Source organism: Drosophila teissieri, chromosome 3R (genome assembly GCF_016746235.2).
Source record: "Drosophila teissieri strain GT53w chromosome 3R, Prin_Dtei_1.1, whole genome shotgun sequence".
In the NCBI taxonomy this organism is placed as follows: domain Eukaryota; kingdom Metazoa; phylum Arthropoda; class Insecta; order Diptera; family Drosophilidae; genus Drosophila; species Drosophila teissieri.
In genome coordinates, this window is record NC_053032.1 from 19529774 (window position 1) to 19556019 (window position 26246).

The 26246-nt window shown below is 46.6% G+C and overlaps 2 protein-coding genes across 2 annotated transcripts in view; both read right to left on the bottom strand.

The window, feature by feature from the left end:
* LOC122618982 (dynein axonemal heavy chain 10) overlaps positions 1 to 13746 on the bottom strand; it is a 33135-nt gene extending 19389 nt beyond the window's left edge. The window contains exons 1-20 of the mRNA XM_043795589.1: positions 12598 to 13746; positions 11842 to 11897; positions 11595 to 11718; positions 11390 to 11496; positions 10386 to 10618; positions 9390 to 9520; positions 8588 to 9216; positions 8032 to 8222; positions 7235 to 7829; positions 6876 to 7182; positions 6422 to 6820; positions 5483 to 6356; positions 5072 to 5425; positions 4723 to 5014; positions 4487 to 4645; positions 3176 to 3328; positions 2537 to 2755; positions 2331 to 2465; positions 663 to 1084; positions 408 to 603 (exon numbers count right to left, since the gene is read on the bottom strand). Coding sequence (XP_043651524.1) covers positions 408 to 603; positions 663 to 1084; positions 2331 to 2465; positions 2537 to 2755; positions 3176 to 3328; positions 4487 to 4645; positions 4723 to 5014; positions 5072 to 5425; positions 5483 to 6356; positions 6422 to 6820; positions 6876 to 7182; positions 7235 to 7829; positions 8032 to 8222; positions 8588 to 9216; positions 9390 to 9520; positions 10386 to 10618; positions 11390 to 11496; positions 11595 to 11718; positions 11842 to 11897; positions 12598 to 13183 — 6162 coding nt within the window. The 5' untranslated portion in view covers positions 13184 to 13746. The remainder of the gene's footprint in view (positions 1 to 407; positions 604 to 662; positions 1085 to 2330; positions 2466 to 2536; positions 2756 to 3175; positions 3329 to 4486; positions 4646 to 4722; positions 5015 to 5071; positions 5426 to 5482; positions 6357 to 6421; positions 6821 to 6875; positions 7183 to 7234; positions 7830 to 8031; positions 8223 to 8587; positions 9217 to 9389; positions 9521 to 10385; positions 10619 to 11389; positions 11497 to 11594; positions 11719 to 11841; positions 11898 to 12597) is intronic.
* A 1001-nt stretch (positions 13747 to 14747) lies between these two features.
* On the bottom strand, positions 14748 to 16183 carry LOC122621415 (males-absent on the first protein). Its single transcript, XM_043799266.1, has 2 exons — positions 16018 to 16183; positions 14748 to 15955 (listed from the first exon to the last, which is right to left on the bottom strand). Exons 1-2 carry the CDS (start codon positions 16135 to 16137, stop codon positions 14777 to 14779), a joined length of 1299 nt encoding a protein of 432 aa, XP_043655201.1. The 5' UTR covers positions 16138 to 16183; the 3' UTR covers positions 14748 to 14776.
* Between the last annotated feature and the right edge of the window lie 10063 nt (positions 16184 to 26246).

Sequence of the window (26246 nt, forward strand, 5' to 3'; positions counted from 1 at the left end):
CCCCCACATGGCCACACGCCCACACGCCCACTTGCACACCGGGGATCGAGGAACGAGGAGAAAGCAGTCGGTAGCAGTGGAAGGTGAAAGTGCTTGGCATTTGTAAACACTGCTCGGGCCAACGTTGCGTATGTGTAATGTGCTACGGCTCCTGGGATATCCTGCCATTTCCTGGCGTATTTCGGTGTGTGTGCAAGTGTGTGTGTGTGTGTGGGGCTACACAATTACGCATACACAATAGCAGTCGTTTGCATGCGTATTATGTTTACCGTTAAGTAAGGAGTCGCCATACTGTCGGCACACATTAAATCAACCCAAATAAATTGTAGGCAGACACTAAGTGTGCGTTCCAAATAACCCAATAGCAGCTACATAACAAGCACCGGCAAATACCACGGATTACCCACCCTGCGATACGCCTTGTCAATGTCATCGAATTTCCGCGCCTCCTCCGGCAGCTGGGTGCGAATGTCGCCGCCAATGAATATGCCCTCCAGATAGAGCCACTTGCGCTGCACCACCAGCCACTCGTCGATGATCTCCGAGATGAGGGCCAACGTTCGCTCCCACTTGTTCACCGTCTCCAGAAAGGGTCCAATAAACCTGGTGATATACGAATAAATACAACAGTAACTAGGACTCTTGGAATGATGAATACTCACTGACTGGCCCCCATCGACTGGAGATTCATGGCATTGTCCTCGAGTATCTGCATGATCTCGTCCACAGGACCCAGCACCCAGCCACGATCATCCGATCCCTTGAAGTGCTTGAAGGTCTTGAAGGACATCGAGGCCCAGGTCTCGATGACAGCCTGGACACCCCGTTCGATTTGCAGCTCCTTGATGGCATTGGTCAGGATCTGCTCGGCAATCTCCTGGTACTTGTGCAGCTGCATGGCGAACATGTTCTCCAGCGTGAATCGAGCCGGTGACATGTCGAAGTACTGACCCGTCTTCTCCATCAACTGCAGCCAGTGACGCTCCCTGAGCGCCTCGTGTTTGAGGCTAACCATCAGCGGCACGGTGCCCTTGAACTGCTTCATGTGGATCTCCAGTTGGACGCCAACGGGCAGGGTGCGCACCTGGAAACGCAAAAGTTCCGGTTGGTTAGCGGAGTGCGGATGGTTAGTTAGCTGGCTGAAAATCAGCTGAAACAATAGTGTGGTTGTTGCCTGTGGTTGCCCCCCATTGAATTATGACGAACGCGAGTCCTGCGGCTCGTGGTTTTTGGTTTCGGTTATGTTTTAGCTACCAACTACCATCGTTGCCCAACGTGGCCCATCATTGCCGTTGCTGTTAGCCAAAAAGCGCAGTCTGTTTGCACGCCGGGCTGCCGTCCGTTTGTTTGCACATGCAAAATGCACGGCACTCCGGACCATTCAGGACATAAATTGAAATACCAACAACAGGAGCAGCAGCCAGCAATGCTGCTCCACTGTCAACAAGTTTGAGTGTCGGAGGGAGCTGACATGGACAGCCCGCTGGCATTTTAATTATTTTCAATATTGAACAAATTGATTTACATTTTAGGACGCTGATTATGTAGAGCATCGGCATTGCCTGGCTTTCAGTAGTTGCTGCTTTTGGGGACTGGCTGCCGAAATTATGCGCGATAAAACTGCACTGAAATATGTGCGTGTCGAATGATTATATTCAAATTTGTTTATATTAATCGCGGTGCTTTTGAAATATTTGCCATACTAATCTTCTCTCCGCCGGAGTTATGATGCCCGAAAGCCAAACCCACCTACAGTTTTCACCATTGCTTTTGTGCCACCCCATTCGGGGTGCCACGCCCACTTCATTTGTATGGGCGGGCGATGGGCGAGAAAAGTTTTGGCTGCAACAAACTTTTGGCCCGGCCAGCGAAATTCCTCAAAAACTTGTTAGTGAAGTAAATAAATCAATTTGTCATAATCAGTTTAGGTGCAAAATTTTGTCGCTGCAAGGCGTGGCCAGAAAATTCTCATTTCTTCTTTAACTAAAGCTTTTGGGGAAACCTCATGGAAAGCCATAGGTATGAAAAAAGTAAATACCCAGCAAACGGATGCAATCGTTTTCCCCCATCGCACACTTTTGAACGCCAACCGAGTGGAAATGCCAGATTTTTCTAATATTCGGAGATTTTCTTTTGAGTTATTCAACTAGTCCGACATGCTTGAGCGTGAAAGTGGCATCATAAGACGCCTTTCACAGTGAGTTCACTGTTCAAAAGTATTTTGCTTTTGTTGTTTCAAGGCGTCGTGTAATTTTATGAAAATCCAAGCAGGCCGAAAAACTTTGTTTAATTGGCAAAGTTTGCTGCCGCGCCCCGGAGTAAAAGCTTACCGCCTTGGTAAATTTCCGGAACTCCTTCAGATAGCTCTCAACGCCCTCGGTCAGTACATTGGGATCCAGATCGGCCCACAAGGTCTTGCCCCATCCTTCGCGAGCGTATTTCTGCGCCTTGTATAGTTTGTACAGCTGCCAGTGGAAAGGGGTTTAAACATATCTTATGAGCAATGCAAGGATAATTGTTAAAAAGAATACCCTACCTGCTGCAGTCCCTCAAACTCGGTTTGCACCCGCGCAAACTCATGGTAGTCCACCATGGCCATGTCGAACAGTCGCTCTGCATTGGCCAACTCCTCGCGCCGCAATTCGCGTTCGCCTATTTTCTGGCCATACGGATCCATTAGGCGCACACCTCGCTCTAGCTCAGCGCCCACGGAGCCGGGGCCGTTCTCGTCGTAATCCTTGATAAACTCGGCCAACTGTCGGGCAAATGGAAAAAAAGGTTAGTGCAGCATAAAGTAGCAGTGGGATTGGGATTGGGAATGAGAATGGGTGGCCTCTGACCCACCCACCCAGCCACCACATCCGTCTGTCTTGCGCTCTAATTCAAATGATAAACACTTCAAGTTAATTCATTTTACGCTGACGACAGCAGCGACGTCGCCGCTAACAATTGACAATAATGGTTGAGCGCGCGGAAAAATCCAATTAAAATGCCATTGAAAGGAAATAATAATGGGAGGAAACAAAACAGAATTGCAGAGAAAGAACGCAAAATAGCGGAAATGCAAAGTCGACAGCGCAGCCTCAGCAGCAGCACCAGCCTCAGTCCTAATCCCATTGTCACAACTCGAAAAGGAAGGACCTGCGGGGCACTTCCTTTTCCTTCGACAACTTACATCATCGCAGAACTCATCGATTTCGACGGAAGTCATGTCGGCGAATTTCTGCTTAATTGGTTGCAGCTTCTCATAGCGATACAGGGCCGATAGGAAGAGCCTCTTCCAGCGCTTCTCCAGGTGATGGGCCATCAGCATGTCCTCGTAGGGGAACTGGAATGGCAGAGGCGAATTAAATTGCAAATACAACGCACATAAAAATTAAGCAGTGCCCTTCAATTATGGCTGAGTGCAAATAATAATCATGAAAAGTGCCGAAATTCACTAACGACCAGCGAAGCGTGGTGTTCCATCGCTTCTTCCCAGCTACTATTTTTTTTTTTAACCCACATCCAACCGTCCGCAACCCGAAGTGGAATAAAAAAAAACTATAGCATAGCTTTCAGGGCCACCACCGCATAAATTTTCATTTGGCCTTTCCCGGCAATTGCAACGCCAATACATACAGGTGAGGTCAAAAATGTAGTTAACAGAGCATATAAAGATGGTATATCCTTTACGCATGGTAGGGATAACCAATTTTAATTATTTATACAGACACTATTTTGTAAAAGTTTACATTTCGAAAGAAAAACCTTGAAAATCCTTTTATACACTAAAAACGGAAGTAAATCATATTTTAAGCTCGATTGAAATAAATTACCATTTCATGGCGCATACGCCCGGAGCTACTCTCTTAACCCCAGCTGTATATATATATTACACTGTGCCTGTGTGCGGGCGTATGCATTCATTCGTTCATTAATTTATATAAAATGCAAGTTAATTCCTTTTTGTCTGGCCAAAGCTAAGCGACGTCGCCGCCGCAACGGAATGCCATCAATAAATGAACGGACCGAAGCGAAGCGGAGCGAGCGGATACCGAAATGGCCAGCACACAGACACAGATTCGGATACGCAGCGTTGGTCGGGTCCGGATCCTAATCTGGACTATGGAGCATGGACTATGGACTATGGATAGTCCTGTTGCTGTTGCTGCAGCAGCATTTACGTAACCATTTGTGCGGTGGCTGCGCCAAAAAGCGGAAAGCCATTTCCAAATGGTCCTGGCCAGACCGACCGCCGAATATGCATATGTAAACAGAAATAGAAACAGTGACAGTAGCCTCAGTCCAGCTCTGCTGGGATTTCGATGGGATTTTTGTAAAACTGCTCATTTGAATACACAAATAAGCGCGCCATGGTTGGCAGACTTAAGTAACTTTCATTAAACGGAGGGGATGTGCACATTTCACAACGATTGGATTAGAATGAGAAGCTCACGAAAAATATTGAGCGATAGGGTAACTAAAACTTAAAGGCGATTCTTACCATAATTCTGTGTTCGCTGAGAATGGTAAAGGTCTCCTGCATTTCGTGGATTTTCTGCTCGTTCGACAACGTCGACGACTGCACCGTACCAATCGTGGTCATGACCAGCTTGAAGTCCTCCAGCTCGCGTGTGGTCTTGTTGAGATTCAGGCTGAGGGTCTGCCGCAGATTTGCACAGATTAGGAGGGATGTTTGTTGGGGATGTGTTTGTGGAATCTTGGAGAATCCAAACTCACTTTGATTTCGTTACGCATTGCCCTCATGTTATCGTTGACATGGCGCAACAGCTCCTCACCCAGTGTGGTGCACCAGTCCTGGGCATGTTGCGTTATGCTCACCAGCAAGGGCTCCAAATTTATGCGCACACACTTGATGTCCTGGTACTTGCGGGTGTTGGCCAGCGTTTCCACAATGGACGAGTAAAATGCAAATTTCTCATCGATTTCGATGAGCGTCACCTGTTTTTCCAAGAACTTCTGGCAGATGAAACTCTTCTCGAAGGCCCACAGATTGAAGTACTTGCGGAATCTTCAACATAAAGTGCATTAATTTGAATTTTCCTTTCACAAATAAGGCGCTACTCACTGGGACACAAAGCCCCTGGCTTCGTTGGCCACTCTAGAAGCCAAATCGTGTATGTTTATGACCAGATCCACAATGGATCGAATCTTGATGACGTCCTCATAGTAGGTGTAATTGTACTTGAACTGTTTGCCCATTTCCACCAGCGGGCAGGCTATACAGGTGCCGGTCATCCAACGAGTGAAGATTCTCAACCTGGATATATAGTCCTTGGTGGCAGTCACAATGGTGTTTTGCAGCTCCTGAACCGAAGGCTCAAGGACGATTTCCGACATTAGGAGAACAGCGTTCACCTCTAACATGGGTTTATTGGAGAGCAGACGGTTGATATAGCACTTTAAATTCTGATACGTCATGCTAAAAAAGAGATTATTAATATAAGTAAGGGAACTATTGAAGAGGAAAACTACTTACTCAACAATGCACTTGAATGTCTCCTCTTCCCAATACTCGTAGTAGGTTTTCATGCGATCCGACCTTCCAGAAAAAGTGCCCAGCACCAAGCTCTCCAGCTTGACCAATACCGGGCCTAGGGAATCGTAAAGCTTCTTCATTTGCGCTGCCTTTCGATTGCGCGATGCCTCTAAGATTTCGAAGTATCCCTGGCATGGATATATACCGGATCCGCAGGCTTGCTCTGCCTTTTCATCAGCGGGCACATCTTTTTCGACCGAAAACATAGTTATGGTTTCCCCAGTGGCCGATTTGAATCTTTGGGACATGCCCTTTGGGTCTTGTAGACTCATTGATTCTTCAGAGGATCTAGACTCATCAACCTTAAGTTCATCATCAAGGTTGAACAAATTGAAACTCTTAATCATATCGATACGAGAGCGCAGATCCAGGCGAATAAAATTGATTTGCGACACTATAGAGGTAAGTTTGCGTAGCTGCGAATTGATTTGATCACAGAATTTGCCTATATTGAACGACGTCCAAGTGTATCGACCCACGCCCATTTGGATAAACAGTTCAGTGTCGTAGATGTGGCCGCGTAGGAAGATGACCTCGGACATAGACAGGTTGTTGATGATTCCCCTGTACCTGTCAACCATCTCGGTCATTCTTTCATAGTCCTTGAAGAGCAGATCTTTCTTCATGATTGCAGTGCGCAAAACCGCGGGAAGTGTAAAGCCGAGATGCTCAAACTGCTGAGCTTCAAAGAGGACATCGAAGACATCACGCTTCAGATTGACAACGAAATCCATGTCATATTCGATGAGTGTCTTCTCCCCAACCAGTTCACGCCAAATGGGCAGCAGATACTGGGACTCGGCTCGTTGAAGCACTAAAGTCAGGAAAAGTGATACCTCGATAAAATTTATCTTATAGTGTTATATGCCTGTTACTTACATTCGCAAGTCCTTACACAATGCCTGTCCATGGCCGTAACATCTTTGGGCTTCTTGTCCTTGACCATTCTAAGAAACGCTGTGCATTCCTGCAGCTGTATATTGGCCTTTCGCGTGTTACTGACCATCCACATGATCATGGCCACCAGCACGGTCAGTCGGTTGATGCGGCACATCAGTTTCTTTTGCGATGTGTCACCCACACCCAAGCCCTCATTTTCCGATTCCGAGCTGAGTTCCGTGCCTGCCGAATCCGCGTTGCTATAGGCACTGAATGCTTCCGATTGCACGGGCATAAGATTTGAAGACTTTACGGGTGTAATACGCCTGTCACTGGTAATTTGCATCTCTGGCCGGGGTTTGGCCTTCAGGGTCTGTACGGCTTCCGAAATATAAGACACTGCGAGGACAAAGATTAGTTTCTTATTTTGTAACCTGCGGTTTAAAAGCCCTACTTGTAGATTCCTTGCATATGCGAATACTCAACACGTTGGACCGGTTTGTGGTGTTTACCAAGTACGTGGCGTTCTGTATGAAATTCTCGAAGAGCACCTTTTCAAACTGGAACATCACGGTCATCAACTCAAAGTACTGCTTGAAGGAGCTGCGTTTCAGGAAGCTGTTCTTGATTGCCGGCTCATCCTCGACCCTCTTGAATGCCAGCACGGAGGTCTTGAGCTTCTTGCCTAGCAAGCGCGCCCAGAAGATGGCACTGATTTTGGCCGGCTGGTGCTTGGCCATGGGCGGGGATTTCTTCAATTTCTGGAAAGGCAACCACATTATTTGGGGACTATTTTCATGTATCACAACGCACCGTGAAAACGCGCTCAACGGCGTTTATCTCAGTCACAAAGAACCGCAGTAGATTCTCATGTTTGGTGGCCACGAACTCCTGTAGCGTGGCTCTGGTGTCGATGTTCATGGCATTGACCACCAAGTCCAGACCCTTCTCCGAGGACAGCAGGGAGTTGATGCTCTGGTCGATCACGTTCTTGGCCTCATTTTCCACGCTATCCAGCCGCTTGTTGAACAACTCCAGCGAGTACTCCCAGTTCTCCCAGTTACCCGGCCTGAACATGTCATAGTCCACGCTCTTGATCAGATCGTCCAGCATGCGATAGACCTTGCGCATCAGGTTGTCCACAATCGAGGGATCCGCAATGCAGGCTTTCAAGCGGTGTCCAAATAGGTTCTCATACTGGACGAATGTGCGACCCACATACGCAATGTCCACGGCCACCCGGTGGATGTGGTTAACCTCGTTGAAGAGCGCCACTCGGTCGAATTCCCAGCGGGATCCAGCCCCGGAATCCTCGATGTGCTGGCGACTGAGCTTGTAGGCCTGCTTCCAGCAGCGCAGCAAGTTGGCACAGTTGGTGGCCGTCTCGTAGGTGTAGGTCGCCGAGTACCTGTAGACAAGAAAAATGTAAATTTAATTTCAAATCACTTTGCTCTTGAATCCATCCAAAAACCAGAAGTAACGGTTGAATATCGCAATGCACACGATCCATGCAATAGATATTCCATCTCTAACTGATGAACCAGTGCCTCAGGCGCTCATCTCTAGTTTATAAACGAAAGTTGCACACTGCACTATGCAAATTAACTTACTTGAATATGTTCTCAAAGTTGATGATGCTCTTCACCTTCTGGACGAACACATTCGAGATCTGGCAGAGCAGGACCTGCATCTCGGGATCACGGCAATAGTGGCTGGACATGGTCCAGATGTGACGCAGCCCCACCATGATGTTGGGGATCTGGAGCACCACCATCTTGAAGCTCTCATAGCTGCGTACTTTCTGGTGAGTGGGTAAAGAGAATTACAACTATTAGTACTTTCACTGGTAAGTTTTCAGATTACGACTACAATTAGAATAAGTACGTGAAAATAAGTTAACAAGGAAGTCTCAAAAACGTAATCACTACACGGTTTCGGTTCCGAAAGGAACAAGCTCTATTGCGAACCACTTGTTCCAGAACCATAATTAAGTTTCTGCTTTAGCGTTGCCACTTTTCGCAAATGTATCATTTTGAAATACGTTTTTCTAGTTATCAATGTTTTGGATTTGGTATGTATCTAAGAAGTTTAGTTGTCCAATAAAAGTTAGTTAAAATAATTTCTTCTTTCAGCTTAGAACTAAAAACCTTAAGCTGTGGAACTCACCTCTAGATAATCTATGATGGTTCCTAAGTAGTCTGAGTTTTCCTTGGCCAGCTTGAAGCGAGCCTCTGTCTTTTCGATAACACTTTGCCATTCGACAAGAACTGGCGAGTTGTCATCAGCCAGACGCTGTAGAACAGCTACCACAAACTCGGTCTTCAACTGCTCCAAAGTTCCGTAGAGCTCCACCTCCATTTTGTGCCAGTAGCGGTGCTCCGCCATGGGAGTAAAATCGTCCAGTTTGGCATCGGTAAGTGTCTTCATTGTCTTCTTGAGGTACTTTATCCAACCGTCGACCACTTCTTCCAGCTGCTGCTGGGTGTATGTGATCACCAGGTCCAGTCTTTTGGGATCGACGGGCACCCGAATGATGGCGTCTTCGAATTCGGTGGCCTCCTGACCCGGCAGAATGTACGACGATGGCAGACTGAAGGCCCAGACAATGTGATTGATGGTCCAGGTTATTTCGCTCTGGAACTCCTCGATCTCCTTGAGTAGCCGCCTCTGGATGGGCGTGATTCGTGGCGGCGTGGCTTCCTCGGCAGCGTGTTCCGCCTCCACTTTGGCCTTCGTCTCACTGAGCATCTTCTCCCATCGCTGAGCGATCGTCAGCTTCTCGACTTTTATCTCCACTATAAAGAATTATTGGGTAAGTGAATCATGATATTATGTTTGATAAAAAGAAATATTAGTTTTCTAATGGGATTAGCCCAAGTATTTATTAGAACTAAATAAGATAATTATACCTAGATCGATTACTTAGTTTCATTTAGTTTATGAAGCTTCCCTTGAAATATGTACTCACCTTCCTCCTCGGAGGACGACAAATGGGCCTCAACTTTGTGGCTTTCACCTTCTTCATCCTCCTCCGTGGGCTCCGCATCCGGTTTCTTGGCCTTCGCCTTTTTGGCCGCGGCCTCCATCTCCTTCTTTTTCCTGGTAGGAGTGGCAGGCAAATAAACAAACACAATTAACGGCCGGCCAGTATGCAAAATTAACACAAAGCGTAATGAAAGGCTACCGATAAGCAAAATGAGCAACAAATACAAAGCGTAACAAAGGCTACTCCGCTGGAAGTGGACGAGGATATGGCCACGAACCCAACTCCGGCACCTACTGCGTTGGCATTTTTTAATCTGCATGACAGAAAAGGGCAAAAACGAAATGTTAAAACAAAAAAGATGCCCGAAATGAAAGGGGAAAAAATTTAACTGTGGCGGTCAAGTGGCATTCGCGAGGCGGCAATGAAAGGCCAATGCAAGGATGAATGAGGCTCGCCAGGAAGTGCCATAAATGCTGCCTGCCAAACAAATGGAAAATGGCCAGAAGACAACAACCCAACGACACCGACGACAACGGAGAACGGCGCCGTTGATGGTAGCATGAAATCCGATTAAAAATAAAAATTTCTTATCGGATGCGCTGTAATTTATGTGCGAAAAGGGTTCTGTGCACCAGGATCGGGAAAAGGAGCATAAAAAAAGGGGAGCAAAGGCAACTGTGGCCGATGGTAACCAGCGATAAGCGCAAAACAAAGGCAAACAAAAAATTTGCACCGAAAAATGCGAGAAAAAAGTCGAATGGGTTGGTTGAAAGAAAAGCAGCATTCACAATCGGAGCCCAGTCACTCCACTCCAGCAGAGGCAGCAGCAGCAGCAGCAGCAGGAGTACCGCCACCACCACCAGTAGCACGAGTAGCATCAGCTTGAAACCAATAAACCCAGCCCCGATTCTTGCCGAGAAGCCAGCAGAGCAGCAGAGCAGCGAATGCCACACCCTGCCTTTGTTAAAAGTTAAATACTTTTGTTGTTTAAGCGCTTTCAAACGAAATTCCGATGGTTTGGAAAGCTCCAATAGACCCGGGCCCGATTCCTTGGCCTCGCTGGATATATCCTCGCCGGTCTCGCCCGCTCCTCCAGCGCCGCCAGCACCTCTGTCCCCGGATCCGCCGGCCTGGCCCTCATAACTGTCCATTTGCTGGCTATCCGCTGTGGCCGGTTCGCGAAATTGAAATTGAATGGCGCTCTTGTAAACCTGGTTTTTGGGGTGAAACGAAAAAATAGAGACCACATGTACAATGGAATCAAAGATGGAGTGCCCGGATATTGGAGGCCGCGTTGTTCAGGGCCTGCGGTCTGTGTAGACTTTCTAATTGATTCGCCCCGTTCGCCGTTCGCCATTCGCCGTTCGCCGAAAACTGATTTTCAGGCAACAATTTTCCAATTTATTTTCATGCAAAGCTAATAATATGGAAGCCGACTCGCTGCCGACTTTGTGGACCGCAGAATTCACAAGGCCGTAGTCTTGGCTGGCAGTCTAATGGAAACCGCAGCCCGTTTTGGAGCTATGATGAAGCAATTTGCGTTGGCGGTCAACGCTTAAGGCTCGGTTCAGTGGGCGTGATGAACCACCCAGCCCACCAAGTCACCCAATTCACCCAATCCACCCGATATCCTCACAGCTCACAGCTCCAAAAGTGGTGCAGTGGTGCGGAAAAATCTTGCGGCACAGCGGGCATTTTGATAGATGACTGCCTTGTTTCGGGAATTAATTACAATTCGTCACAACATTTTGTTTTGCGGTCGGCGAGCGGACTACGGGATGAAAGGACAAGCGGAAGGAAGGACGCACGAGTCCTTGAAACAATGCTGGATCGGCCTTAAAGTCCTTGATTGATTGAACAACGGTTTATGGTGTGTGAAATGAGCGAATCGGGTGCAAATTTGAGTGATTTTGGTTTGGTGATGCGTCTTTTAATGTCCGATTACGGATGGGTGTTCGGCAGTACGGATCTCTCAGGCTTACCAGGTTCAAGTCATCCTTCAGCGAGTGGATGAGTGACCCTCGAACGGTGCCTATCAGAAAGTACAGCGGCATTTGGGCAAAGCAGGCCGATACATCACTGAAATTGGCTGAAAGGACACCAAAGTTTACAATTTAAAGGGATCATAACTTGTAGACTTATTCCTAAACTATTTTTCATTATTTTACGTTTTTGTCATATACTCACGTATCTCCCTCCTGTTTTTTCGCACAATGTATATGTACTTAATCTTGGGATCCAGGGCATCGGACTCCATCCTTCCAAAGTGGCAGTGCACTTGTGGGGTTTTCACGTACGCCGGCACCAGTTTCTGTAATTTTAGGCGACATTACTGTCTAGTACTATGCTTTATTACATCAATTTCAAGGAGTTGAGCCATTTTCAATTAGGAATCTCCCAAACACTCCGTGTGCCTTTCAATTAGGGTGCTCACCTTCACTTCCACGTAGACGGGTACATAACTGGCTTTCTTCTTCTTGCCTTTGCTTCCTTTTCGGGTGATAGAGGAGGGGGGTGGGAGAGGAGGTGGAACATTTGGGGGAGTGCATTAGTAAGGGGCCAAAAAGTGGGCGTGTCAGAAGCGAGTAAGCGAATGCAGCTCCACGATTACGATTGTGATTGAGATTGATGGGGTGGAACAAAGTGCAGCGGGCGGAATTTGCATTGTGGCAAGTTGCGCGTTTCCATTTAAATGCAATGAATGAGCCGGCGAAACTTTGCTCTTATCTGTGCAGCAGGCAATGGGAAATCAAATGAGTCGGTTGGGTGGAATAGTGGCTGCTTTGGACTGGGTGATTCAAATTAAAAGTTACAAAAGAAATGAATTTTAGCCGGGCAAACGCAACGAAAATGAGGCCCTTAAATATTTATGATGTGAAGTGGGCGGCGCGAATCAAAGTGTGGACCAAGATTTTCGTTTGATATCAAGTTGGACGGGCTAAAAATTTATGCATCGCCCAAATGGGGGAAAATAAAGGAGGAAAAACCGAAAACTTTTAAATTAAAAACGTTGGACAGTTACAAAAGGAAACTCGTGTAATGCATCCATCTTATTTACCGTTTTCCGTATCGGAGCTGGCTGAAAATATGTATGTTTCCATGCGGTTTCAGAGAGTAAATTGTAACAGTTTAGTCATAAGGCTTAGTTAAGAACCAGTACTAGTCCCAACATTCTGTAGTTCTGACTTACGTCTGGATCGAGCTGAGCTCTTGCCACTCCCAGCCACGGTTGCCTCCTCCTCGCCCTCCAGCTCGCCTTCCACCTCGGCATCTGTGGTTTCACCACCCGTGTTGACCTCTTCGGCCGGCTCCTGATCTCCACCAGCGGCTGGTGCCGCCGCATCCTGGCCAGCTTTCTTGCGACCCTTTCCGGCTGCTCCGGCAGTTGCACCCGCCTTGCCGGCGGACTTTCCGCCCGCCATCCGGGCATCGCCCTTCTTTTTGCCCTTGCCCTTTTTGTCGGGAACTGTGGGTGGTGGGCGTGGCACCTCCTCCAGCACGGTAATCTCCTCCTCGATGAGCTTGTCGTAGAAGGTGCGCCAGACGAAAAGCACCACGAAGTCCAGATCGTTTTGGGTCTCGTAGCGTCGTTGGAAAAACGCATTCACGGCGGGCATATTTTTGTTGATCGTAGAATTCACATACTTGGGCTCAAAAACACCCAGCATATTGGATATAATCGTCTTCAGCCAGACGACACGTGGTTCATCGTGGTGAAGGGATTCTGCCGTGGCATCGACACTGTCTGTGGTGGATTCAAATTGCGTTTGTGACATGGTGGTCGTCGCTTATTTGAATAGGTTCTTGAAGTTGGGCGTGGTGGAGGGTGGAGTGGGTTTTGGGTTTTGGGTCCTGTGCTTGCTCTCTTTTGGTTGTTTGGCTGCCACGTCGGCGTCTTCGCGCGGCTGAACATCAAACGTTTGCCTTGATTTTGCAGGATTTCTCGTTACAAACAGGATCTCGACGCGTCCTCCCACTTGGATGCCAGCTTGGTGGCTGCCCACCAACCAACCACCTTTCCGTTTTTGTTGTTCTTTCAATCAATTTCAGCTGCCTGGCTGTGCAGTTTGGTTTCGCTTCCGCCGCCACAGAGTGCTGGCGTATTTACTCCCGGGCGTCTGAAAATCCTTTTGTGTATCCCAGGACAACAGTTGCGGCTGCAGCTCCGGCAAATGGCCGATGCCCGATGCCAGCCAGCCGTCTAAAAACCAAATATGGAATGCCTTCAAATGTTGTCCTTCTTCGTCCGCACTCAGTGTTAAGATATACAGGTACACAATTTGTTAACGGTGTTTGATGAAAGTTATTTCCATTTCCCTGACGAAAATATAGCAGGACTGCTTTGATTAAAGCTGTCGAGTAATAACGATGTTGCTTAAATTGTTTATGCTGCTATGCTGCTTGTTTTGATTCCATTTCCCGGCTATGTTGCTGGTTGCCTTGGCTCACTAGCTGTTGTTAGGGCAACCCAATCCAACCCAGCCCAGCCCAACAATCCCCAGCCCATCCGATTTAATGTAATTTCTGGTGCCCCCCTTCCGGTTACCTGTCAGCTGCACTTGCAACATGCAACAGTCGAATAGCAATGCCAGCGCATTGTGGGGCCCTTTGAATGCCTCAGCCCAGGCCAGGCCAGCACAGCCCAACTCCACACAACACAACCCCTGCCAAGTTATAGAGCTCACGCCGTTGCGTAAACAAAACACGCAGCCCTGACTTAATGGCTATGCACATTAGCAACGTGCCAGGGACTTTCCCAGTTGCCAGGTCTCCGGGTCCGGGTCCGGGTCCAGGTCAAGTAGCCCCGCAGCCCCTTTGGCACCTGGGAGCGGCGAAAGGCGAACGTGGAACGATGGCCACGCTCAATAAGTGTATAGGACCATAAATGGAAATATTTACTCGGCAGCGTCAACACGGCAAAGTGAGTGAGTGAGTGAGGCTGTGGGTTAAGTAAGTGCAAGTGCAAAAGTCAACTTTGCCCGTATCTGAAATTGCCTAACAACCGACTGCCAGGCTCTTTGACGACTTCACTTAAAGTGCATATCCCGTTGCTACCATCAAAGTTGCGCAATCAAACTTGGCAGCCACTTCAATGGGCTTGAGGAATCGGTTCCATGGGATGTCTTCGATTTTTCATTAATACTTGGATTTTACCCACTTTCCACAAGCCTTGAATTTTGATTATCTCGCTAATTTATTTTTTTATTAGACCGTCTAAGGTGCACAGCAAAAAATAAAATCAGATAACAAAATTCTCGTACCAGTTCACTGGTATAAATTGATGACATACAAATTGTTAAAATATAATGAAAATGAAGATTCAATATCATTTCTCTAGTATTCAAAAAAATGATGGCCAAACTTATGTGCTACTTTTGTGATGTGACTGCCTTCCAGACGAGGCACTTTCTTTGAATGGTCAACCTCGGCTTCTTAAATTTCTCGTGCCTACGGCGATTTTCGATTATCGAGGGAGTAGTGCACATGATGTGGTCATCCGTGTAGTACGTCGTTATCTTCATAAATTTTAGAGTGAGTATTACGTCCTCCTTGAGGAAGCCAGACGCTCTGCTCAGCTCTTCGATGGTTATCCGGTCTGGCGAGGCGTGGCGCCTCAACAGTTCGAGGAGGATGTGGCCCCAATAGCTGAGGTAACACAGCCTGCCAACTTCCGACAGCGGCTTCTTGGGACCTCCGATGACTCCCTCCTTGCGAGAGATCTCGTAGCTGAGGGCGATCAGCAGCTTTCCGTAACCCTGGCGCATATAGGGCGGTAACACAAGAATGCAATTCAGGTTGACATTGGACCCAGGCTTCTTCTCCCTGGCGAAGTAACCGACAAGGTGCTCGCCATCCTTGTCCTTTAGGCACAGGATATAAAACAATAACAGTTTCGGGCTGTAGAGCGTTTCCTTGTGCTTCAGAAAGAGCTTGGACATTAGGCAGAGGCACTGGCAATACAGCTTCTCCTTGCTGCCATCGACCTCGTAGATGTGAATAGCGTCCTTTTGGTATACCAAGCTGCCCGACGGACGCCTCTTCTTGCAATGGAACAGATGATAGGAGTAGCTTCTTCGCAAGCACATGTACTTCAGGCAGAACTCACAAACGTAAATGATGGGCACCTTGTCGTTTATTTCAGGATAAGAACTGGAATACGTGGTTTCTATCTCATAGCGCCCAATTTGCAACTTTCTAGTTCTACCCTCTACTGGGTCTTCTTCTACATTTGCCTCCTCTTTCTCACCGATCTCTTCCTGGTCGGAAGATGGTTTGACATCACTATTTTTTGTATCTGATGTCTCTTGAAGCTGGGAAGAATTGGATTTGCCCATTTTGGCAACATCCCCAGTGCTACTGACATTAGGCTGCTGAGTGCCTTCCAATTGTTTCTTCGGGGTATTTGATATTTCCTGAAGTGGGGAAGATACTTTTGTATCTTTTTTCGGTATAGCGCCACTTCTATGAGCCTGGATGCCCGATCCTGTAACTGTTTTAGGAGAACTATGGCCAGATCCGGAAATCGCTGAGGACTCCTGTGTATCAATCTAAAGTGTTACAAGGAATGAAATTATTACCTGTTTGCCACCTTCACATGTTTTTTATTTACCATATTTATTCTGATCAAATTTAGGGCTTTCAGAAAGTCCGGCATTTCTGGACTCTTCTCCTCCTGATCCCCCAGCGGCTGTTTCATTACATGGTCACCTGGTCTGTTTTCCTTGTCCATCGATCAATTCTTATTGCGAATTTTACGCTTGCTTTAAAACTTGCTTTATTCACTGGTGGTGACACTTTTAGCGTGGCTTTGATTGGTGATATCGATAATTAAACGATAAAGTTTGTCTCCCAAAAATCGAATCGTGTAAGGGGGCCCCAGTATATCGGAACATTAAAATTCTATTTAAAGATTAATTAATTTTATTTAAGTTATTCATTTAATAAATACGAATAAGTATAAGTGGGTGTCTTTTTAGCTAATATATATTTTATTATATTACAAGTTCGCAACTTTTTTTTGAGTGCGAAAACATTTTGGGGATATAAGCTCAGTGCTACGCCACATCCTGCTACCTTGATCTATCGAAGACGCCAGTGCAGGGACAACCCGGCTCAATACTAATTAAAATAAATGAACATTTACGTCGTCACAGCAGGTGGATGCGAGGGTGAGGGTGAGGACGAGGGCGAGAGCGGGAGGACAGGAGTCCGGGCGAAAGATTAGGTGACGAGCCCGGGCCAACGGAGACATCATTAAAATGCATGGTTCAAACGGTGCGTATACTTAATATAGATTGGATTGAGAGTGTGTGTGGATGGCGGGGGTGTGGGGGAGGGGGAAAGGGAAAGGGGCTGGCAGGATAGAAAGCTCCTAGATGAGTTGGCTCCTTTCGCTACAGCATTCGCTTGCGGTGGCTGTAATCTTTATGCGTCATGTTTTTATTTGTATTTATTATTGCGTCTGCGGAGCGCAGAGTGGCGAGGAGCACACTTTGTTTGCAGGTGAAATATTCCACGCATCCAGCGAAATGAGAATTTATTGACTTCACTCTGCATATGTGCGTGTGTGTGATTGAGTGTGTGTGTGTGCGTTGTGTGTGCCATTCCTATAAGAGTCTCTGTTTGCGTACACGCAAAAATATTCTACCGATCTTCCTAGTGACATTATATTTACATTTTCTCTGTAAAATATCTATGCGCTGCAGAAAAAACTAAATTGCATGTCTCAACTAGATATTAATAGTCAGAAAATTATTCATTTTATATAATTCGAGGACTGAACACTTTTTATTGCTGTGCTGCTTCGTTTCCGCTTGAATCCTGCCAGGACTCGAAACCCCCTCGCCGTGCACCTACTGCATATTTATCTACGTCACACGAGTTTGATAAACACAACCATGGCTTCGAGACAACTCGAACGTCTGTTTGCATTTGTGCTTAATAACTTTTAAATGATGAGGGGCATGCCTTTGAAAGCGAAGTCAACAGAAAGGAGGTTCTTGGGCCCCGGAGTCATACTCCCTAATTAGAGCCAAAGGATCGTAGGTGTGCGCAGAATTATTCAAAGAGGCCCCAGCTGCCAAGAAAGTTGAGCTTCAAGTTCGGCTAAAAACATTTTCTAATATAAATTCTCTTGTTATTTCGATGTGTTAGGAGCACAGTAAAGCGCTTTATAAATGTATATTTTAATACCTATTATGTACTTAAACTCACGTCTTGCAGCTTTCTGCCTGCTTGTTATTACTCTATACCAAACCAGTCTTAAAAATATGCTTTGGCCATGCAGGCAGGTGGCTCTGGATCGATACCTGTTAGCCCTTGACCTGTCCGGTGAAGATAAGCACTGGGCTGCCAATGGGCTTGGCGAAACGGTTTCCATGGGGCCACCTGGTAAGCCCATCACCAGGCGGGCTTTTGTTTAGCCAGATGAACATTTCGAAAATCGTTACAAACAGTTTGAATGCCCATAATTGATGCAGGAGGTGCATGCCCAGAGCCAGGCAATCGCACTTCAATATGCAAGCCAGTGTGCACTGGATACCCAGTTCCACGCTAGCATCCGGTTGGAATCAAACCAAGTGTGGTCGGGCGTCTCTGCTGGGCTGCCGGATGCAAAGCCGGAATAGTGGTCGGTCGGGTTGCGTTAATTAATAAACTGGGCCTACTTTAAGACGACGCCTGCATTGGCCAATTGCCATGGCATCCACATATGCAGCCATGCAGCCAGGCAACTAGGCAGTTAGAGCAGCAGTGCCATAACCGCAACAACTTCAATGCAGTTTTGTCTGCCACAAAGCCGAATACCAGTAACTGGCAGAGATTGCATGCTTTGCGGATACTTAACGAGTCGACGCCTGAGGAACGTTCCAATCCCAAAATGATGCCCTCAAAGCCGTATAATTGGCCAGCGATGCGCCATCATCGCCGGCATGGACTCGATCGATTCCTTTGAGCATTAGCCAAATGCCGCATTTTTGAAGTAATAAAGCGCAGGCCCATTTCAGTTGTGTGTTTAGTCCACAGGAATTTCGGAACTATTTGGGCCACAAATGAGTCTCAAAACCGGCTCTTCATTAGCCAATTTCAGCTCAGTCCATCAACTACACCTTTTAAAATATATCCTAAGGCTGCTCTCAGTTGATAAGGGTTTGTTAATTAGATTTTGATTGGTTCTTTGATTTTCTTGCCCGCGAATTCATTGAACCCAAGTTTTGCTGCGACTTGTGTGACCAGTTGGCTTGTTTCCCCTCGTTCTGAATCATTTGGAATGCCCTTTAGTGCGCTGGCTAATTAACATAGTCTGATTGCTGAGTCAGTTCCATTTACGCCGGTTGAAATCCTTCTGAAAATGGAAAAGTTTTGAGAAAAATGTAGCGTTGTCTTCAACAATATTATTCAACCTTTTAGCCACCTCCCAGCCACCCAGCCACCTCATTCGCATAAGCAAAGTCAAGTTTTTGACCAGAGTTGCAAAGTTTTTTTGACTGGCTCAAGTTTTATCATATTTTTGCACAGTCAAATCTCAGTCTCCGTTGCTCCGACTCTCGGTTCAATTTGCATACGGAGTTCGAGCATTATTTTTATTTACCTGATTCACCGCTGATTTATGATTTTATCGTGAAAAATGCAGAGCTGCGGCGAGCGAAGAACCACGAAGACAAGGACGTGGACGTGGATGTGGATGTGAATGTGGATGAGGATGCGGTGGTGAGCGAAGCTCACGGAAAGTCAATTGAAATGCAAACGTAGCCAGTGGCTGCCTTCCGGTGTCCGCGTGTCCGGGATCCTGAGCTCCTCCTGCTGCCTCCATTGTTTGTGTGCACCACTGCGTTTGGCCATAACTCAAAAGCTTGAGCTTTGTTGCCCACCAATTGCTGGGGCGTCACGTGTTTTCATTTGGCGCCTCTCGTTCTCGCAATGACGCTTTGTGCCAAGTGCTCGGGGAAATTGTCACGTCACAGGAAGTTGCAGGCGACGTCATTGACTCATAAATAAAGTTAGAGCAACATGAACAAGTACGCTGCTGTTGCTGAGGATTCCAGAAACCAATTGCTTTGATACAATTCGACTGAGTATCGGTCAGCGGATGTGCCACGAATGCAGTGCAAGGATCCCGTCTTCTTTGCTCTGTCTGGTGATCCAAAGCTTGTCGCAGCTACATCTTACTTTTACAAAAAGGTTTGACCCTATGCAATTGATCGAAAGCTTGGTGACCTTTAAATGGGCACAGCTTTCTCGTTAATTGAGGACGAGTTTAATTTGCCATGAACTCTGCCACATGCATGTACCTTTATACGTATATATGGCCTGTACCACTGGCACCATTCGCACAGTTAAACACGTCAATATGTTATGACTGTTGTTTGTGACTGGGTGAGCCAGGAGTCAGGTGCGTAAATGCTGTCACTCACGGTTGCCAGCGGCGGCAGCTTCTCAAGAATTCTCGATTTTGGGTGTGGCGTATCCTGGCGTAGCCAGCAATGTGCGCGGCAGCCGTCATGTGGCTGTTTCATTAAAATATGCAAGCAATATTGCGGCATAAAAACACACGAAATTATACAAAAGCCGGGCAAACGAACGCCCACACACGCGGCACGATGTCAGGGTGAATTTTTCATAATTTCCAGCGTTCGAGAAGGAGGCAGGCGGAAAAATATTGCAATATTTAACAGACGCAGCAGCGAAGGCCCGCTACGTTTGCTCCTGTTTTCGCTGCAGTTGTCAGCCAGCAAGGCTAGAGTATGGAGTGGTCAAGGGGCTGGACAGGGGGGAAAAGGACATGGAGGGCAGGGAGAGGCGGGAGAGGCGGACAACCAACACATTGAAAGCGCATTTATTTGTCACTTGTCAAGCGGCCCGACGTCGCATCCTGGTCCAACTGGCATTTTATAATTCCCGAACGTTTTCCTGACTCCTCCTTGCCAGGACTCGTTGAGAAATGTCTCTTGATTGTCGCTCACACTCGCATACACCGAAAGAAACACAGACTATAAGGATTGTCTTATAAAATATTTACTAGTTTTATTGTATCTACATTCTTACACATTGACCACTTAAGAAAAACAAGTGAAACTCAATTCATTATTTTACACTTTATCTTTTAGAAAATGTTTGTTACAGTTTTTCCAGTGCACTTGCCCACTTAATGTGGTTTGGGGGCTGGACCAGGCAAGGGCTGAACTTTTATTAATTACCTGCATGTGGCGGACAGCGGTCGCGCGGCGGTCTGTAGGCGGTCTGTCCGTCTATCTGTCTGTCTGTCTGCCTGCCATTTTGTGGCACACGCGGCGTATGAGTTATATGCTGGGGACACTGGAGCGTCGAAGGCTGTTTTCATTTAATTTCATGTTTCAATTTTCAAGCAATTAACGCATAAAAGGCCGAACACTGCCTGCCTTGCCCAAATAATTGACCAAGATGGAAAACAGTCAGCTGCAATTTCATATGCAAATGGCTTCGGGTGTGGGGCGTGAAAATACAAAAAAGGAAAAAAAAAACCAAAATGGTTAGCAGTTGGTGGAAATGCATTTCCCCAATGGCATGAAAAGAGTGGGAGCTTGAATGTTGGGTGGGACGTCTGTTTTTTCTAATAAATGAAGTGAAAATGTTTTCAGCAAACAAATTTATGAGGCGTGCAGCATCGAAATTATGATAAAAGATTGAAGTGTGCGCATGTGAGCGTTGCCTTGCCTCCTTTCTGTGTGTGTGTGTGAGTGTGTGTATGGGGTGTGTCTGTGTGTTCGAGTGTTTGTATATAAAGCAAATATGCGCAAATTCGTGTTCTGGCGAAGTAAAGCAGAATGGAGCGCCGAACCAAAAGTGGCGCGTACTCAAACGTAAAATGTTTGTTTGCGGCCGTTGAAGGGGTTGGGGGGAAGGAAGGGAGGGGGAAACACCAACCCCCCATGGTACCCAAACCCCCCATTGGAATGTGCACACATCAATCACAGTTGGCAGAGCCAACGAGAAAAAATTAAATAAAAAAGAATGAAAATACCAGTGAGAATTTTCGGGGAATCTAAAGATGCATGTGTCTGTATCTGTATCTGTACATTCATAACTACAGCAGAGTGGCAAAATAAATATGGAACGTAGTCACATAGTCATAGTCACACACACAAACACACATACACACACATACGAAAGCCACGCTAATTTCCGTCACGTTGAGCATACAAAGGAGCGGCAAGGCACGTGAGGAAACCGAAGAATATATGCACGGCAAAAAATGACAAAGCATTATCGGTTCCCCAGCGTAATCTTAGAAAGTTTTTCTGGATTTGATACTGAAAAACCTAAAGACACAATAAAGCATGTACTTAAAGGATACTTCAGCTATTAACTATAACAAAAGAGTTATAAATTTATGTCTAGCAGGCGCCGGAAATCGCACATTAGCAAGCCCAAAAGTAGGCAATGAAAATGTAACCAAGTACAATGCAATTCTACATGGTATTATACTGATAAACAGCGATTAAGTCATTCTTCCTCATAATTATTCAATACAATTAAACACGTATTGATTTTATGCCATAAAAAGAAGCCCGTTTGGTATGTGGCACTGACGATTTTCCTCCATGTAGCCATGCTGCAGAAGTCGACTTGCTTCTTTCCGCCAAAGATATGTGGCAGAAGGCAAGAGAACGGCTGAAAAAAAGTGGCAAAAGGCAGCGGACAGCGACTGCATCGAGTGCTGTAACAAGCGTGTAACCTGCTTTTTTGGGCCAAAAGCTGCAGCTGCGTGTATCAGGTGGCATCAGCAGTCACCTTGACTTCCGCATGAATGGCGAAAAGTGCGGCACAAAAGAAAAGTCAGTGGAAATGTGGAACATGCCAGGACAGGGAATATTTTGATGTTCAGCTGAAAGCAGGCTATATCCGGTTTGGTTTGGCGTCATGATCGAACAAAGTTTTCAATTAGCTTTACGGCTAAACCAAAACTCTCTCTCTCTCTCTAAGCTGAAAATTTGCTTTATTTGGCCATTATCAAGGCATCTAACTGGCTTCTGTTTCTGCATCTGATTCGGGGCGCACCATGCAAATTGAATTGCATATGGCCACTCCGGCAGAGGAGGAACTTTTCCACTTTTACTTTGATGAATGTTTCCCAGCCAAGTCGGCCCGATGGTAACTGCAAACAAGTATGTGCGGCGATGGCTGGGCCGAAAACTTACTTTCGAGAGCCTCAAAAATAGCACAAAATAGCACAAAACACGCTTTAAGTTGGCCAACTTTAATGATAGCAAACTAAACGCCAGGTAAACGAGTTTGCCCAGCAAGTTAAACACCTATAAAAATACAACTTTCATTTACGAACATCAACGACAAGGCTTCGAAGGCGGCATGTAAAACCATTTTGGGCTTCTGGGCGTTACTCTTTGCCAACTGGTGAAGCGTGCAGCGTGTAAACGAGAAACTGGGAGTGAGGAATCCAGTGACTTTCAGCTGTGATTTTCAACTTAATTAATTAAAAGCAAATTAAAAGTTTTAATCTCTGCGCTACAAATTGTTGCTGCTGCAAGGGCTTCCCTGGCAGCCCCAAAAAGTGCCTACAACATTATTTCGAGTGGGAGTGGCGTGGCGTGGCATGGAGTGGAGTGGCAGTTGAAGAAGCCCCCACTGATGAGCAAAAATAATAAACTGTTGCCGAGTTGCTCTTGTTGTTCTCGGAATCTGAAAACAATCAGTGGGAGTGGAGTACGCCCCCGCCAGCAACAAAAGAGTTAGCCCGAAATAAAAGGGTTCATTTGGGGTCGGAGATGCTTCGTTTGAGTAGACGTTTGGTTTCATAAGCCAGTGTAAGCAGATTTTATCTTAATTCAACGCAGAATTAACAAATTTTCAAGCCAAACAACGGCTGGCAAAACAAGCAAAGTCAATTTGCTTAAACGTTTGGCTCCGAATTTCCTTCCTCGGCGGAAGATCCACTCCACCTTTTGATTCTTGATGTTCCAGCAAATGGCACAGGCCATAATAACTGTTTATTTGCTAGTTTTGAATTCCGAATTTATTGCTCGAAGCTCGTTGATTTGATCAATCGTCTCGAATCAAAGCCAAATGGAATGCACGTAGCTTCGGCATTATGGCAGAGACATCGCCATCTCGCCATCGCCATCACCTTCATCTAAGATGCCACTGCATCTAAGCCATCCGGGGATGCTGCTAAACGTCACTGGCTGAATTTATGATGCAGTGTCGCCTCCGAGAGCTGCATTCATCACGTTCCCGTCAGCTGCATGTCCAAGGCGTCGGATGGTTGTCATAAAAGATGCTCATCACCAGTTTTCGGCTGCCTTCTTTCCCCGAAGAAGATGTCATAAAGCGTTTGTGCCGGAAACTCGTTCGCATCTCTGCCTTAGCATCACGACGAAGCCATGAATATATATTGTATTCTCGGCGAAAATCTGTTTCTTTCGCTAATTGCGGGGCCATAAATCCATAGGCTGTCTCGATTTGAGGGCGTGGTCGGCAGTGTCTTGTTTTGCATTTGCGAAATGAAAACACAATGCCGGCCAAGTAAGCCGCCTGGCCTGCCAAGTGCACGTCGATTTCGGCAACGGGCGCCGTAGTCGTGCACCGAGAGAAAAACTACCCACTTGTGGGTAAAATAAACGCATGACAACTCGAATCCTATCCTAGACAACTCTTATCAAGAAAAGAGGCATCTTTCCGTAGGAAAAGTTGCCTCTTATTATTATTAAACCATACTATTTCGCATAGTGACAGTGACTTTTTCAGCTAATTGCGAAGCTCTTGCATTGTTCTTCTCCCCGTGTATTTAGTTGCAACATTTTATTGTGGAGTTTTTGGCAGGGCCTGTCCTGGCTCTTGTCCGATGTTGCCGCTGCTGCAGAAGCACTCGTAAATGCCGTGCATTTGCATTTCAATTTCCATTACAATTTGGAATGCCAGACCCTCCCCCTCACCCTCCCCCACCAAATGACAGTGCCACCCACTTGGCCACTCACCCACTGCCGTTTGCTGTTTGGCCGCGATTAGCGCGCTATAAATCCAAAAATGTTGCTGTATTTTAACAATGTTTTTGCGTTCGGAATGCCAGCCAGTCAGCTGGCTGTTCAGCCAATGGCCACTGTGTTTGCTGCCGACGTTTTGTGTTGTTAAATGCATGCAGCGACCATAAACCAAATCATTCGGCGCTGCCACGCCCCCAAAAGTGTAGGCGGAGGCTGTGAAACATTGTCCTGGCATTTTGGGAGTTCCACTCGAAGGGAGCGATAGATCGTGCTTCAAAATATGCAACTCATTTTGCTGATGTTTCTGGCAAGCGGGCCGGCATTGCCGTATCCCAGCATTGTATCCCAGTATTCCAGTATCCCATTTGCATTATTTGCTGCCCGATACGCATTTAATTAAAATGGGGCATTTGCATTAGTATTGGCTTAGCCGCATAGCGACTGGGATTAGAATCAGCCATATAGTGCTGCCATTCTAATCGGAAACACATTTCGCCAGGGTTTAAAAACTTTACAGAGTGAACTGTCAGTGATGAATGGTCTTTCAATGCCACAAATTATTTGAAATGTAACGCTATAAAGTTGTTATACTGCCGAACAAGTTCCAAGAACTATTAAAGTATATTTTGGTATTTCTACAGTTTATAGAAATGGCAAATGGTATACCTACAGTTAATAGAAATGGCAATGCCCGCAGCTAACTTAAAAGATGATACGAAAGGGTTTCACTATGTAAGTGGCATTACCTTTCATAAGTTTTACCTTTCTTCTTCTAATCTTTCCACCCTGTAGTCGAATGTAATTATAGTTGATTTACTCAGCAGAATAGGCCACATGTTTACTTAGTAGCTGTGTCAGCAGTATTGAGGACGATTGAAGAGGTCTCGAGCTGCTTGAGACCCGAGCTTACCCCCGTATGTGGCACGTAGCCATATGCGTGTGTAATGGCTGGGCGTTTTGCCTACTCATTTTGCGTTACGCATACGCCGTGTGTGCGCGTCGAGCTCCTTGGCAATATGGTTACGTGTAAAACTTTAAACAGCACGATGACTGCACAATTATGGCGCAAAGGGTTGAGCAAGCTGGTGGTGTGCTGGTGGGGGGAGCTCTTAGCTTGGTGGTGCAAAGTTGAAATTTGTGGTTGGGTCTTGGCTGCAGCCAATGGCTTGTAAATAATACGAGCTGGGTCGCGATGGCTTTGCCATTCTGTGGCCTTTGCATCGTGCCACGGTCTGTGGCGTTCCTGTTGCTGTTGCTGCAACTAATTAAGACAAACTAACGGTGTGCTGGGGGTGGGCGACCGGCGTCCTTGAGCGGCAGCTTTGCTCAAGGACGAGCGCCAGGGGATGCGTGCCCACCATACGTGTTTTGATATATGTGCTTTTGTTACAATCACAATGTGCTTACACGGCGTGTAGGGAGAGTGTTTGTGCCAGCCAGGGTGCCAAGTGCACTTAATTTGTTTGCTTAATTTACAAAACATGAGACGCTGGCGCTGCCCTGGTCCTGCCCATGCTCATGCTCCTGTTCCTGTTCCCAGGACCCTGATCCCTGGCGCCTGGTCTTCCGTTCTCTGTGTGTGTGTCTGTGTGTGTTTAGCACTCCCCGGCTGTGTCATCAGCGGTATCAGCTTCAGTGGGTAACTGGTGTTGCATGTAAGTGCAGCTGTTGTTGGCGAACGCGAGAAACAAGGACCAACTTCGTCATGGGCATCCTTGAACGCTCCCTCCATGCGAATGTGTGTGTGTGTGTGTCCTAATAAGGGGATCACTGCCTTAATTATGCGCACCTAAAGTGCCAGGCGACACAAACAGTGTTCAAAACCTTAAACCCGTAAATGGCAATAAAACAGCTTACGTACATT

Bases quoted from the DNA above. Each gene is read 5' to 3' on its own strand.
- LOC122621415 (XM_043799266.1), bottom strand. From the start codon at position 16,137: ATGGACAAGGAAAACAGACCAGGTGACCATGTAATGAAACAGCCGCTG. The intron at 15,956-16,017 runs GTAAATAAAAAA...GTAACACTTTAG, and splicing joins ATTTGATCAGAATAAATATG to ATTGATACACAGGAGTCCTC.